This window comes from Bos taurus, chromosome 2 (assembly GCF_002263795.3).
Source record: "Bos taurus isolate L1 Dominette 01449 registration number 42190680 breed Hereford chromosome 2, ARS-UCD2.0, whole genome shotgun sequence".
NCBI lineage: Eukaryota > Metazoa > Chordata > Mammalia > Artiodactyla > Bovidae > Bos > Bos taurus.
The window spans coordinates 122849627-122865367 of record NC_037329.1 but is presented as its reverse complement, the minus strand read 5'-3'; the positions used below and the strand labels follow the sequence as shown (position 1 = coordinate 122865367).

Genomic DNA, 15741 nt, shown 5'->3' with positions numbered 1-15741 from the left:
GAGAAAATCGTGTAATTAAAAGAGGAGAAATGCAAAACAATCCCCTTAGCGGGCTTTGCCATCTTCCCTCCCTTGTAAATCCATTAATGAACTGTAATTACAAAGACAAACCCTTTATTGAAACCTGGTAACCAATTCACTGGGGGGCCAAGAGTCTCCTATTGTCAGCCACGACCTGAGGAAAGAAAGAAAGAAAAAAAAAACCTAATTAGTTTAGTTCTGTTTATCTATACAAAAATTAAAAAAATATATATCAAAAATATCAGTTACAGAGTAACTTGCCGTCTGCCAAAACACTGCAGCTGCCCTGGGGAGATGCTGGTTTTCCTTCTTTCTGGGACTTGTTTATAACCTTCTGTTAATCAAACTGAAAGCAGAGAGATGGGGGGAAATTACAGAGAGGGGGCAGAATGGCAAGGGGACCTAGAGTAGCTGTGGGCAGAATTGAGATGAGCAAGCCGCAAGAGTTTGGATTTGAAAGATCTCAGGATGCCAGTCCCTGCCTTCCTTGGAGTCTGAGACGTGGTCCTTTATGAGCTCACCCCCCACCCCACCCCCATTCCCCCCATGCAGGGAAGAATGATGTGATCCACGGAGCTGTTCCAGCAGGGGTTCCATGCGTCCCTTCCCACACGAGTTGGGACTATTCATTAGTTCTGCCTGCCCTGCTCCAGGCCCCTGCCTCTCACAACCCCTCCTCCTGAAGAACCACTGCTAAGTCGCTTCAGTCTGATTCTTTACAACCCTACCGACTGTAGGCTCCTCCAGGCTCCTCTGTCCATGGAATTCTCCAGGCAAGAATTCTAAGAGTGGGTTGCCCTTTCCTCTTTCAGGGGGAATCTTCCCCACCCAGGAATTAAACCTGCATCTCTTACATCTCCTACATTGGCAGGCGGGTTCTTTACCACAAGCGCCACCTGGGAAACTCAGGTTTCTGGACCTAGAGAATCCCTTGCAGCCAACTCACCCATCATAGGGGAAAAGCAGAGCCCCAAGCCTGGCCAGTCACAGCCTTGTCTCCCCCTGGCCACAATGATGGCTCAGGGGTGAGTGGAGGACCCAGTCAGATCCAAGGGGACTGAACTGTAGGAATGGCCACACACTTGGAGTGGGCAGAGGGTCAGTGCAGAGCTCATGGGCTGTCTCCAGGAGAGGACGTGCCTGGGCCTGAGGCCATGGAGATGGAGACCAGAGTCAAGAGTGGAGAGAGACCGAGGCTTGACAACATTGTGATCCCTGCACCCGCCCCCCGACCCCACCCCACCCCACCCCACCGAATCCCACTCCCTGCAGCACCTTCAGTCACTGGATCCCACCAACTCCCTTCTCGGGCTTAAGCTGCTTGGTGTGGACTTTCTGTCACTTACCGCCAGGAGCTCTAACACCCTCTTCTGCCCCAGGGTGCCTGTGGACCAGCCTTCCGGTGTTTGAGCTAAGTGCTTCTCCCTGTGTCTTACTCTCCCTCCAGGCATGGAATTCCTCAGGCAGAAATGTTGGAAACAGGAAGCAGTCCCCCTTCCCCACCCCAGCATAATGGCCATATCCTGGGCACGCACCCTTCTCCAATTGTTGCTTTCATAGAAAACCCTGAGGCTCCAGGTCCCCAAGCCACCTCAGCTCAGCCTGGACTGGGGCCAAAGCCAGGCCTGACCAAAATAGCATCAGGCCCCCTGGTTCTAGCCTCTGAGCTGTGGCCTCCCCCAGCCTTCGTTCTGGGAACCCTCCCTGGCACTGGGTTCTGAGCCTTCTCCATGGCTGGCCCCTTCTCCAACCCCAGTCTGTTGAGGAGGCCCTTACTCCCTGCCTGGCCCCCACCAGTCTTCAGCTCTGGGGTCCAACCCTGCCCCCTCTGCCCTCCAGCCTCAGGCTCCTCCACGACCAGGTTTACCCTCAGCCAGACCGTGAGCCTGCTGACTGCCAGGGCTAGGGGCGGGAGGGAGGTCACTGGGGTCTGCCAAGCACCTACTTGGGCTTGACATCTGTTATCACAAGCAGCAGAGCTCAGTACGGGCTGTTCTTGAGAAAAGCCTTACCATCAGATAAACCAAGGAATCAGCTCTTCCGTTGACTCGGACAAGTCCCATCACACGGAACAGTCATACTGCCTCCGAGGGTCACTGCACAGATGCATCGGGGCCTCCAGCACCATCTTCAGAAGCAGTTTCTCAACTCTCCCCAAAATGTTTAAACCAGCCCGGGTCTCACTGCCTCACCCCGACAGGCAGGTCAGCTGCCTGCACCCGACCCAGCTTAGGGATGTGACATGGATGTCTGGTCCGTGCCCATCCCAGCTGAGGTCTCTTCTCAGCCCAACTCACACTCCATCTGAGGATTTGTAAGAGAAACAGGAGTGCTAACTGGTAATTTATAAATCTGGTCCCTTTACCTCCTCACTTAAAACACTTCCATGGCTTCACATTCCACCACAGATGGAGCCCTTGCCCAGTCTGGTCTTGGGCCCTGTCCCTGTTCCTGACTGTCCCCCGTCCCCCAGGTAGACCTGCATCCAGACCCTTGGAGGACCACATGCCTTTCTGCCTCAGGGACCTTGCACGTGCTGTTCCCTCTTCTTGACATGTTCTTCTCCACCACCCCTTTCACCTTCCTCTTAAACCACCTGCAGATCCATGCTCAAGTCCACTTCTTCCAGGACACCTCCCCACCCCTGCATGACTTGACTGGACCCTCCCATATGAGCCCTGGTGGCATACCCTTGATCAAAGAAACATTGGCTTATCAAACAAACATTATACATTTGCTTTAATTATTAAAGAAAAGGGTCCGTTGACTAGAAGTAAAGAAAGTACGTGTTAGTTGCTCAGTCGTGTCAGACTCTTTGCAACCCCGTGGACTGTAGCCTGCCAGGTTCCTCTGTCCATGGGAGTCTCTAGGCAAGAATACTGGAGTGGGTTGCCACTTCCTCCTCCAGGGGATCTTCCTGACCCAGGGATCAAACCCTGGGAAGACACAAGTCTCCTGTGTCTCCTTGCATTGGCACGTGAATTCTTTTCCACTGAGCCACCTAGGAAGCCCTTTGGCCTTTGAGGATGCTTAGTATATGTGGAAGGAAGGAGGGAGCAATCAGACAAGAACTGTCCCTGCAACCCCACAGCCTGACTCAAGGCTCCCTTCCTCCCCCGAGCCCTCCACGCCTCCCCCGCAACTTGTGGCTTTTCAGCTCCTCTCTCCCTCCCTACACAACTCACTTTCCAGATTTCCCCTGCAGGGCTTTCCCCTGCAGGCCCAGCCCTCCCACTCCCCTCAAATCCCCCTCTGCTGCCTCCTCCAGGGATTCCTGCAGGGCTGGCCACACCCATACCAAGCCCTCTGTCTGCCTACGTGATGACCACTGGGAGAAGCATGCTGTTGCCCTGCTTACTGTTGAGGAAGCTGACATCAGAGAAAGTAGGAATTTGTTCAAGGCAAAGGGGTTGCAGGGGACTCACGCCAGGGATGTGTGACTCCAAAGACAACCACCTGCCATCACCTCCCCATGGGACATTTCCTTGAACCTTGGGGCCCAATACTTGGTCTCTGCCAGGCCAGAGAGGTTCCCCCTGGGTACTTTGCTATCTTCGTTTCTTTGATTTCATCAAGGAAGTGTTCACAGCTTTTGGTCTTTGAGTGCACACCACCTGCTTCCTTGGAGATTTCTCCTCATTTATTCCATGTTTCTGGATCATCTCTCCATCTAACAGATGAAGAACTAAGGTCCACAGGGAGACAGGGTGACTTGTGCAGGTTCATATAGGCAGAAATAAGTGTGGCTGGAATGTCACCCATGAACACGGGGACCTCGGTCTGTTTTGTTCTCTCTCTCTCTAGCACCCAGAGAAGGGCCTGGCATTGGTGCAGTACAAGTTTGCCAAATGACTGTGTGATAGAGTGGCCACTGTTCCCAGAGGCCCCCAGGCTGGTACCCCTCCCTGCCTGGCCTCCTGAGCCTTGGCCCTCAGGCTGTTGCTCACACCAGAGGGAAGGCTGTGCTCGCCTCAGCTTCCTGCTGGGGCCAGAGGATGGGTACCTGCTAACGTAACACAGAGGGGCCAAGCTCCCTGCTGAGGAGCAGAATGCTTGTAGGGAGCCACGGTGCACCCTCTGGGGTGGCCTCCCAGCAAGTGGCACAGCCACTGGAGGCCAAGTGGCCACAGCATCTCAAGGGACACCAGTGCCAGATGGGAGCAAGGGAGGTGTTGAGGAGCTGACAGGTGTGGGTGTGTTCCTGAGGCCAGGAAGCCACCCCCAGATGGCATCAGTGATGCCAGCTCCACTCCGGATGCAAAGTGTGGGTGGGCACCACACTGAATGCCTCCTATTTTTTCCTTATTCACATCCTGCAACCTCATAACGAGGCAAGGCTAGTAGTTTTCTTCCACATTTGTAGCCTGCGGGACTCAGGTGAAAGGCTCTGCCAAGTTAGCAGGCCACAGAGGAGCCAGAAGCCAGGATGCTCCAGTCACTTCCCAGAATTGAAAGCGGAGAACCAGAAGACCAAGGCCTCACATGGGTTGGGGGGAGATGCAGGTGAGGAGACAGCCAAGTCAGGGCTTTTGCGTTGCATGAAACAGAAAGTGATTTGACCATGTTTAACTTTGCTGAGGTTCACTGGGTGTCTCATGCATGGCCAGGCAGGGACTGCAGCCAGGCCCAAGTAGGGGGCCAGTGAATGACCCCAGGTGGTAAATTAAATATGGCCACAAATTCCTTGTCCCTCTCCCCCCATGGAGAAGAGGTGAAGTTTATCTCTCCACCCTTGAACTTGAGCTAGCCTGTAACTACTTTGACCAACAAAATGCAGTGGAAGTCATACAGGGCCAATTTGGGCCTCAGAAATTTCTGGAAGCCCTGAGCTGCCATGTAAGAAGTCCAGTTCCCCTGCTGAAGAGCCCATATGGAGAAAGTAAGGCCCTGAGACTACATAGAGAGAGAGACAGACAAAGACAGGGACCCAGTCTGACAACTGTCCCCACCGAGGCAGCAGTCATGGGCGTGGGCCACGCTATATGCTCCAGCCTGGTGGGGACTCATCACTGCAGCCGCAGCCAACACCAGGTGGAGCAGAAGAACCACCCAACTGAGCCCAATCAGTCAGAGAGTCACACAATAACAGGTGGTTGCTTCAAGCCACTAAGGTGGCTTGTTGACTTTGGGGTGGTTTGTTTTATAGCAACAGGTCACTGAAACAGCCTTAGACCAGAAGGCCATCAGCAACTCAGCAAATGCTACTTTTCTGCCTCCTGAGGAGGGCAACCACCAATCTCAGCCTTTCAGCACACCTGGAAGAAGAGAGACCACCCAGCTCCAGCAGCAGCTGCCCCGTAACTAGGGTCCACACTTCCAAATTCCCAGAAGAGAGGCAGCAATTGGCCCAACTTGAGTCACGTGACCCCCTTTGACCAATTAGCTGAGTCCAGGAGCCAAGGTTATCCTGTATTCACATGACCCTGCCGCCCTGCCCCCATGGACATGCTGGGGGTGGGTTGTGGGGATAATCTCAGGAGGCAAGAAGTGTGGACTGAGCAATTGCCACAGGGGCTGTGATAAGGAGCCTCTTCAGATGAGAAAAAATCCTCATCCAGAGATTGGCACAAAAAAAGGGCTTTGCCAATTTGGCTGTGCCAAGGGTAAAAGCTGTGCAAGGCTGTATGACTTTTACATTGCTCTTAGAAGGTTGTGCTGTTTTACCAACACACAGGTTAGTTCCTGGGTGTTGCTGGTGGTGTTGGTTCTACCTCCTTGATCTTCCTTCTAAGGAAGATCTTTCAGGATGGTCTGAGCTTCTTATAAAAGACTTTTACAAGCTCTCAAGTATGAATCTAGTACTTTTGCTAAAGATGCTCCATTAAACAAGAATGGGTTCCAAGCTCCCCTGGGGGAGGTACAGAAATGAGACTCCATGGTGGTCAAAGACGTTCCTGGTACTGTCCCTGAGGTGGAGGCTGCAACTGTCTGTGTTGGGCATGGGGCTGAGGCTGCTGACCAGGAAGCAAGAGAGAGAACTCCAAGGGAGGGTGTGGTGCCGGGCAGAGGGCAGAGGGCCAGCCCAGGCTCAGGCTGCAACCCTGCTCATCACCAACCTCACACACACGCACTCACTCACTCATCCCAGGGGCTCCTGGCAACCTAAACCTCTCAACTGAGGTAACAGGGCACCCTGCCCAATGGAAGAGATGGGACTGTGTCTTTCCCACAGGCCACCACCTCCCCACCACCTGACACGGGCATAGGCTCTTTGTGTGTTGCCTGAATGAATGATGGACGGATGAATGAATGGATGGATGGATGGAGAGTCTTCTCTGGTGCCACTGCCCTTCTTATCTGATGCCTTTTTCTCTTGATGTCTCAAAGTCTCAGATTCAAGAGCCCTGTCTCTCCAACGAGCCAGTCATCTCGTCACTCAGACACTCAGGTTTCCCATCTGTAAAATGGGAATGACTCAAGTTTGTTCTGGGTAAGGTTGCTGGGAGGATGAACAGAGATCTCATCAATGAATCTGTAACTGAAAAGTCAAGACAGACACGCGCGGGTTGGGGAGCAGTGGCCATCTTCCCTGCTGACACCATTGCTGAGTTCCTCCGAGCAAACTTATCGCCTGCCACCCCCACAAGTTCTTCCTCCTGCCGACCAAATGACCACAAGGCCACCAGCCTCATTCAGTGCTTACGTTAAATCACATTTAATGGTTTTTCAAAAGGGAATACAGAAACCAGAAAAGAAATTCACAGCACTCACAGTCAAGAAAGAGTGAACTGAAAAAAAAAAAACAGGAATATATTAAGCTTTTGATTAAAAAAAAAAGCAAACGCAGTTCCTCCCACACTCACCCCTGTGTTCTCACTCATGTTCCTAGTCACATGCCTACCCTTGGGTGTACACACACACACACACACACACACGTGCGCTCCCGAACAGGCACACTCTCCCAGCACACACACTCAAACACACACTCCGCGCAGGCTCGAAGGGTGAGAGAGGAAAAAGCCCGTCCTGTCCTGGGACCCCACCTCCCAAAGCCCTCTCACTGAACTGGTAAAGCTAGACTAAACTTGGGCTCCAGGGGACACACGCAGGGCTCCGTGAGCTGCACTGCGGACAGGCGGGCTTAGACGATTCTGTTCTCCAGGACGGCCAGCCGCTTACTCACGGCTTCCAGTGGACTGGGAGTTAAGGAGAGGCGAGGGCTGACTGGAGCAGGGCGGTGACGGGGTGGCACCTGCACTCCGGACCCCGCTTCCAGGACTTTCTCTCATCCCTCCCCATAGCGTGTGCTTTCGCCAGGGTCAAAACTTACCCATCCACGGCCCTCAGGAGGGTGCTTTCCAAAAACAAGCCAGCAGTTACGGCGGGTCTGGAAAGCCCAGCCCTGCCCAGGTGCAGGTTTAGGCCTGCTGGGTACCCGCCTAGTCCTGCCTGAGCCCGGGGAGCTGTGAGGGGTGCAGCCCCATCTGAGAGGAGTCTGGTGAGTAGGCAGGTCACCGAGCGCCTGAGAAAGCGGAGTCCAGAGGCACCACGTTTTCCCGAGCATATCCAGGACTCCGTGTGTGCCCAGCTTCTAGCTCTTGGTTTCTGCCTCTCCCTTCTCAGTGCCAAAGCCAAGGCCAGCCTCCCGGGCCAGGATCCAGCCCGTCTTCAGCAGGAGCCTGCCCGACCCCACCACACAAGGGGCAAGGCTCTCTCCTCCCCGCCACCACAGGGCCCTCCTGACCGCTCCCTCTCCTCGCAGAGGCTTCTGGGAAAGGATATGCTTCCGGGTCAGGGCCTGCAGCAGCCCCTCCACTTTGGTCTGGAATTTCACAATGGACTCGCAAGCACACGGGTCTTCCTCTGGGGTGGGCAGAAAGTGGGGAAAGGGAAAGGAGATGGTGAGTGGCTGCCTGCCAGGGAGGCGGGTAGTCACTGCTCAGGGCCAGAACTGGAGCGCCTTGGGGGAGTGTGGGGCCTGGGAGATGCGAGAAGGCAGAGAGACATGTAGAGTTCCTGAGACAGAGCTCCCAGGAGTGACGGAGGGGGCCATCCCTGAATGTCTTCCTGACCCCTCAAAACCCTGATAAAGAACTCCAAAACAGCCTCCCCAATGCTGACCACCTACGACGTGCAGGACGCTGTAGTCGGGGGCCCCGAGGTCATCTTGGTGACTCCTCACTCCAACTCTTTGGGTTTGTTATCAATCCCGTTTTACAAATGAAGAACTCAAGAAGGTAAACAACTTGCCCAGAGCCAGCAGCTAGTTAGTGTCAAAGCAAACATGCAAACCCAGGCCTGTCTGACTGGGGAATCTACACTCTTTACCACTGGGAACCAGGAGAGGAAGCAGGGTTCAAATCCTGGCTCCTCCAGTTACTCAGTTGTTCCACCCCTCTGGCCTTGGTTTTCCTGTCTCTAAAATGGGGATAACAATATTCCTACCAAATAGGATTAAATGATTTCACATTTGGAAAGCACTGAGAACAGTGCCGCTTGTAAAAGAGCATTCAGTACATGTTTGCTGGCTGTAAAAAATCAGACCGAGGACAAGAGGAGAGTGAAAAAGCTGGCTTAAAACTCGACATTCAAAAAACGAAGATCATGGCATCCATTCCCATCACTTCATGGCAAATGGAGAAACAATGGAAACAGTGACAGACTTTATTTTCTTGGGCTCCAAAATCCCTGCAGATGGTGGCTGCAGCCATGAAATTAAAAGATACTTGCTCCTTGGAAGAAAAGCTATGACCAACCTAGACAGCATAGTAAAAAGCAGAGACGTTATTTTGCTGACAAAGGTCCGTCTAGTCAAAACTATGGTTTTTCCAGTCATGTGTACATTCCAGTCATGTATGGATGTGAAAGCTGGACTATAAAGAAAGCTGAGCAGCGAAGAATTGATGCTTTTGAACTGTGGTGTTAGAGAAAACTCTTGAGAGTCCCTTAAACTGCAAGAAGATCAAACCAGTCAACCCTCAAGGAAATCAGTCCTGAATATTCATTGGAAGGACTGATGCTGAAGCTGAAACTGCAATATTTTGGCCACTTGATGTGAAGAATTGGCTCATTGGAAAAGATCCTGATGCTGGGAAAGATTGAAGGCAGGAGGAGAAGGGGATGACAGAGGATGAGATGGTTGGATGGCATCACCGACTCGATGGACATGAGTTTGTACAAACTCCAGGAGATAGTGAAAGACAGGGAAGCCTGGCGTGCTGCAGTCCATGGGGTCGCAGAGTCGGACACGACTGAGTGACTGAACTGAAAAGTCAGATTGGTCAGCCCTCCTCCCAGTTCTGCCAACTCATGATGCTATCCCAGCTCCTGTTTTCCCCATCCATATCTAGTCCAGGATGGTTACACAAACAGACACCCACACGTATCATCAGAGCCCCACCTCCTCCTCCCACTGGTGCCCTTTCTGGTCTCACTCACCCACACAGATCCTCTTCTGCAACTTCTTGCCAATCTGGTTGATGGTTTTGAAGTCAGCTGTGTAAAAATAGTGCTCTGCCACGGGCTCTGAGGCGATTTCCCTCAGCTCATCCTCCACGGCATTGCCCACACCCACAGCAAACATTTTAAAGCCTGCCAAGAGGAACAAGGTGAATAATGGTGGCCATGGGGACAGGCAGCTTCCCTGACAGCTCAGTTGGTAAGGAATCCGCCTGCAATGCAGGAAACCCCGGTTCAATTCCTAGGTCAGGGAGATCCTCTGGAGAAGGGATAGGCTACCCACTCCAGTATTCTTGGGCTTCCTTTGTGGCTCAGCTGGTAAAGAATCTGCCTGCAAAGCAGAAGACCTGGGTTTGATCCCTGGATTGGGAAGATCCCCTGGAGAAGGGAAAGGCTACTCTCTCCAGTATTCTGGCCTGTATAGTTTATGGGGTTGCAAAGAGTCAAACACGTCTGAGTGACTTTCACTTCACTTCACTTTCACCGTGGGGACAGGCAACCATGGCTAAATCTGGGGAATGCCCAGGCAATCAAACCCGTCACCTCCTGGTGGCAGATGCTGGAATTGCAGGCACAATGCCTGGGACAAAGACATTGAGGAAATCAACATTTACTGAGATGCTACAATATATCAGACTTGTACTGATTCCTTGTACTGAGAACTTTGTAATCTCATGTAACCCTTATAATATCCATCTACTGGTTGCTATTATTTTCATTTAATAGGTGACAAAGCTGAGACTCAGGCTTGTCCCAAAGTGGGGTTGCCTGCCAACAGATGGTGTGCTCTTGGGAATATTCAACTGGAAAAGTTCCAAGCCTCACTTACCAAAAGGCCATCAGAACAATCCACTTACTCTTCTGGGGCTTCAGTTTTTTCATCAGTATAAGAAAGAGTTGGACAAACCTCATTTATATCGAACCTGGGTTTAAGGCACTCATCAGAACAGACCTAAGCTAAACTGAAACTGAGCTGTTCCATGAGCACCCCTGGCCACTGGTGGCGTTCAGGGTCCCAGCAGCACCTACCAAGGTCCTTGGCTTTCTTGGCAGCATCGTTAATGTAGTCCTGGCTCCGGCCATCAGTGAAGACAATGCCCACCTTCTGAGCACCAGGCCTAGCCCCGCTGGACACAGTGAAGGAATTGTCAATGAGGTACTTGAGGGCAGCCCCAGTCATGGTGCCCTTCTCCATGTAGGACATGTTCCGCACGGCTGCCTTGATGTCCTTCTTGGTGTGGAAGCGGCCCAGTGGGAACTCCTGGCGCACAGAGCTTGAGTACTGTACCAGCCCCACCTGGGCCAACTTGTCCGATACATCCAGCGTGTCCACAATCTGGTTGATGAACTTCTTCACCAGCTCAAAGTTCTCCGGCCGCACACTCTTGGACCCATCAATGAGGAAGACCAGGTCAGTAGCCGAACTGCCCCCGCCACCGTTGCAGACTGGAAAGGGTAGGAAGGCAGTGAGGTGAAGCTTAAGGACACAGTCATTCATCCCAGCCAGTGGCTGGGTACCCACCACACCCAACAGCTGTTCAGAACATCATCCCATTTGGGCCTCAGAACTCCCTCTGGGCAGCCTAACCTCCAGCATTGAAACTTGAAGCTCTAAACAGGGTTAAATCACACAACTCAGAAGTAGTGGCACCAAGATGTGAGTTCAAGACTATGTAACTCCTTCTACCACACTAAACCCACCATCCACAGTGGCAAAAAGAGGGACAGTGAGAAGAGAACTGCAAACATCAAACTCTAGAAGACATCTCTTTCTTTTAAATTGGAGGATAATTGCTTTACAATGTCGTGTTAGTTTCTGCTGTACAACAGCATGAATCAGCCATATGTATACACAAGCCTCTTGAGCCTCCCTCCCACCCCTCTAGGCATCATAGGGCACTGAGCTGAGCTCCCTGTGCTCTACAGTAGCTTCCCCTGCCTGCCTGCTCAGTCACTAAGTCGTGTCCAACTTTTTATGACCCCAGAGACTGTGCAGTCCACCAGGCTCCTCTGTCCATGTGATTATCCTGGATAGAATACAAAAGGGGGTTGCCATTTCCCCCTCCAAGGGGTCTTCCCGACCCAGGGATCAAAGCTGTATCTCCTGCAGTGCCTGTATGGGCAGGCAGATTCTTTACCACTGAGCCACCCGGAAAGCCACAGCAGCTGCCCACTAGCTATCTGCTCTACACATGGGAGTGCATACATGTCAATACTACTCTCTCAATTCATCCCACCCTCTCCTTCCCCCTCTGTGTCCACAAGTCCACAGAAGATATCCATTGCAGATTAGTCCAGAGGCAAGGAGCAGGGAGGCTCGGGTGGGCTTCCTGGGGACTGGTCAAGGCCCCATCCCCTCCCCACCACCCTCCCCAGGCTGCCTGTGTCCGGCCCACTGACCATTGCAGGTCTTGCCATCACTGTTCAGGGTGAAGCCCTCGCGGCAGGCACAGGTGTAGGAGCCTGGGGAGCTGACACACACCTGCTCACAGTCATGGTCACCCGTGGCACACAGGTCTGACACCACTGCAGGGACGAGAGGAGACAGAAGCACACAGTCACCGGCCCTTGGATATCTCAGCCAGAATCGCCCCTCATAAGCTCAGGGTCACTCAGGCCCTCACCCGAGTGGGGTTCCAGACCCTCAACCCAGGCCAGAATCACTGCAGCCAGGCTGACATCCCTGGAGATGGTGGCATTGCTGATAATAAACTAAAGCTTCCTGCTGAAATGATATAGGCCACAGGGGCAGGGCCTAAATCCCCTTTGTTCACTGTTGTATTCCAAATGACTAGAACAAAACACGCAGCAGTGAACACAGCACACAGAAGACGCTCAACAAATATTTGTGAAATGCCAGATTTGTGGTACTGTGCATTATGGCCTAGAATTCTCAGTTAGATTCAGGCTCTTCCTAGATCTGTTTTACACGTGGAGAAGAATCCTTGCACTGCCTCCTCCACCCCGCTAAAGGTTCTGAAATTTCTCCACCCCAATGCTCAAGCCCCCTCAGACCTTCCCACATGGCAGAAGACTGGCATCCCAACCCTCCACCCCCCAACCACCACACACACACACATACACACGCCGCAGCCAAATAGCACAGGCTTTTTTAGGCCCTCCCCATGTTCCCTGCCAGGACTCTATCTCCAAAAAAAAAAAAAAAAAGGTCTTTTGAGTGTCACCTCCTCCCCAAGTCCTTCAACCTCGGACTGGATGGGAATCAGCCCAGATAAGGCCCTGGCCCCGCCCCCAATGTGGTCTCAATCTCAGTCCCCGCCTCTTATAGGCCACCTCCTTCCCGGGCTCCGCCCCCAATTGTCCGCTCTCAGCCCTGCCCCTGCCCTGGCCCTGGCCAGACACCCGACCGCCTTTCCCCAATCTCCCTTCCCCCAGCACCACCCCCAGCCTGGCCCATCGCCTGCCCCCCGCCGCCCACGCACAGCAGAAGGCCTCCTGGAACTTCTTGGACAGCTTCTCGATGACGCTGTAGCTCTCCACGTAGTCGACGTGCTCGTCCTGCGGCTCGCTGGCGATCTGCTGCAGCGTGGCCTTGTCCACGCGGCCCACGCCGATGGCGAACAGCTCGATGCCGCCGGCCCGGGCCCGCGCAGACACGTCCCGCACGCTGTCCTGGGGCCTCCCGTCCGTCACCACGATGACCACCTGCGACGCAGAGGAGGAACATGCGAGAGCCTGGCCTCCCTCCCCACACTGGGTGGGCCACTTGGTCCTCCAGCAGCACCACCCGCCCCCCCAACACCCCAGGACGGTTGACATAAGAGGAGATTGACCCGGAGGGGTGGAGTGGCAAGCCGCGGTCACACAACTATTCGGTGGCAGGTGGATATGACTGCTGCCACCACCAATATCAGGCCCGAGAAAAAGAACTTGGATAGTGGAAGAGGAGAAAGGTTTCTTCTGAGTGAGAGGCGTGGCTAGGTGTTCTTCCGTCTGACTAGGGCTTCTGGGTGTCTTCTCCTCCGTCAGACAGCTCTGTGACCTCTGAGGGCAGAGCCACCTCCACTCCGTCAGCCTGGGGGTGCTTGCGAGGGCAGGGCCAAACCTCTGTACTCAACTCCATGCAGTTCTACCTTTTGGCCACCAGAGGGAGGCAGACGCTAAAGAGTGGAAGTTTTTCCTCTCTTCTGCCCATCTTCCCTTGTATACCCTGGGAGAGAGGTGGTACCCATATAGATGCCCACGGAATGAAGGAAGATGCTGCCTTTTCTCCCTCCGTTCCTCAAGATACTAACTTCCCTAGGAAGAAAACACTTCCCCTCCCACAAGTCCCCTGTGTGCTGTATCTGGGAAAGGGCCACAAGAATGGACCCTGGTGCCGAGGCTGGCCCTCACCCACCCCCTGTCCAGCCTGCCCTAAGTCGGGTCCTCCAAACTGCTCTGTAGGAGTCTGGGACTCAGCGTCCAGCCCCTTTGGCTGCTTTTCTGCTTCTGACCTGAGTCTGCTTCTGATTCCTGAGTCTCCTCCTCCTGGCCTGGATGCCCGACCCCCTGTCTTGGTGACCTGACAGGCCTGGGTTGGAAATACAGCTCACCTTCCTGAGCCCATGTTTCTTTATCTGGAGAAAGGGGGTGTGGTGAGGCCCCCTGAGATGATTCTTGATAAGAAGCCAGAGGGAGCAGCATTATTTTTAGTATCCCTACCCTGGGTTCCCTGGGGAGCGGCCTTGTACAATCTCCTCCCCTCCAGAGGCCGAGGCTCCTGGCCCTGAAAACCTAGCTGTATCTCTTCATTGCTGCAGGCTGCCACGTTCCTGTGAGCCCCTACCTTGCTAATGTCGGGGGACCTGGGGCGACCACCCTCTGCATCGCTTAAGGCCTTGGTGATGGCGAACTGGATGGCCAGACCCGTCATGGTGCCCGTGGACAGCGGCTGGATGCGGCGCACAGCCTGCAGCAGCTCAGCCTTGGAGCTGTGGGCCCGCAGCGGGAACTCCTGCTTCACGGAGCTGGCGTAGTTGACCAGGCCCACGCGGGTGGCATTGGGCCCCACATCCAGTGACTCGATGACCTGGGACAGGAACACCTTCACCTTCTCAAACTCCACGGGCCGCACGCTGCGTGAGCTGTCGACGACGAACACCAGGTCGGTGGGCCGGGTCCGGCAGAGGTGCCCTGGGAGGGGGCAGAGGTCGGGAGGATGGAGCGGAGATACTTAAGACGAAGGAACAGGGCATCAGGGGCTACTTAGGTCCAGACCTGAGGCCTCAGGCAGACTAGACCAGACATGAATCAGCCTGGCTGGGTCCTGCTGTCAGCATGGGGACTCAGGCAAGCAACTTGCCAGAGGCTCCCAGCTCAGCCCATAGGAAAGACAAAGGTTCAAATGGCACCTTCACCTCTCTGAGCCTCAGTTTCCTGTCTGTACAATGGACAGGCGATCCCTTCCTTACAGAATCCTTTGAGGGCAAGCAAAAATATGTGTAAGGTGCCAACTCAAGGCTGGGCATGTAGGGTTCTCAGAGGCAGCAAAGGAGAAGATAGCCTTCACGTCTCAGGTTTCAGCCCAGAGTGTAAACAAGAGATTCTCTTTGCCCTGCCTGGGCAGGAGGGAACTGAGGGTCGGCCCTCCGGCGGGCACAGCCTTGAAAACCAGTGCAACACCCGTCAACGTGGGCTCTTTCATCTGAGCGTCAAAGAGAATCAGCAAAGCGCACCCAGTTGGCCCCAGTCCCGCAGAGCCTGCTGGCTGGTCTAAGAACAGGAAAAACAGCAGGAGTTCCTCGTGGCCACCTTGGCAGTCTGATCAAGTGGGCCCCCAAGACACACCCCCAGGGAGCGATGTCTTTCCAGACAGCCTGGGAGGCAGCACCATGTGCTGGGAGGGACACAGAGCCCAAGTGGGGTAGACGGAGTCCGAGTCCTAGCTCTGTGGCCTTGGGCAGATGATTGCAGCTTTGAAGCTTCGCTTTTCTCATCTGCCTGGAGGGGAGGATAGGCTTAATGCTTGATGTTATCACTGGCCTGGCCCTGCAGCCAGTACAGAAGTCTGCACTCTGTCCACCACTAAATCTGGGCTGCTCCCAAGCAGGGATGCAGGAAGCGTCAAGAAAGACAAGGTGTGTGGACAGTCCTATCTCCCAGCCATGGTGCCCCAGGCCGGGACATCAGAAGTCCTCAAGGGACCTCAGAAATCACCTTGCAACTTGGTTTCCTGGTTGCCACTAGCTGAGGCTACAAATGGGTAAACTGAGGCCCAGAGATGGAGAGGGCATTGGCCACACCATGGGACAGTGGACCAGGAGCCATGAGGCTCTGAGGCTTGCTCACTCACTGTGTGGTTTTAGATAGATCCTCCTC

At 53.9% G+C, this 15741-nt stretch overlaps 1 protein-coding gene across 3 annotated transcripts in view; it reads right to left on the bottom strand.

Annotated features, from left to right (window-relative positions):
* Positions 1-553: 553 nt before the first annotated feature.
* MATN1 (matrilin 1) overlaps positions 554-15741 on the bottom strand; it is a 32603-nt gene continuing 17415 nt past the window's right edge. Inside the window, exons 2-8 of one of the 3 annotated variants that reach the window (XR_009497075.1) lie at positions 14210-14556; positions 12864-13086; positions 11821-11946; positions 10450-10866; positions 9400-9552; positions 7028-7824; positions 554-6749 (exon numbers count right to left, since the gene is read on the bottom strand). Coding sequence is in view for 2 of the 3 variants with exons in the window: in XM_059893091.1 (XP_059749074.1) it covers positions 7553-7824; positions 9400-9552; positions 10450-10866; positions 11821-11946; positions 12864-13086; positions 14210-14556 (1538 nt within the window). In the remaining variant the exon portion in view is untranslated. Of the gene's footprint in view, positions 7825-9399; positions 9553-10449; positions 10867-11820; positions 11947-12863; positions 13087-14209; positions 14557-15741 lie in introns of all 3 variants that reach the window. The other 2 variants (NM_001143866.1, XM_059893091.1) reach the window with 2 other exon arrangements.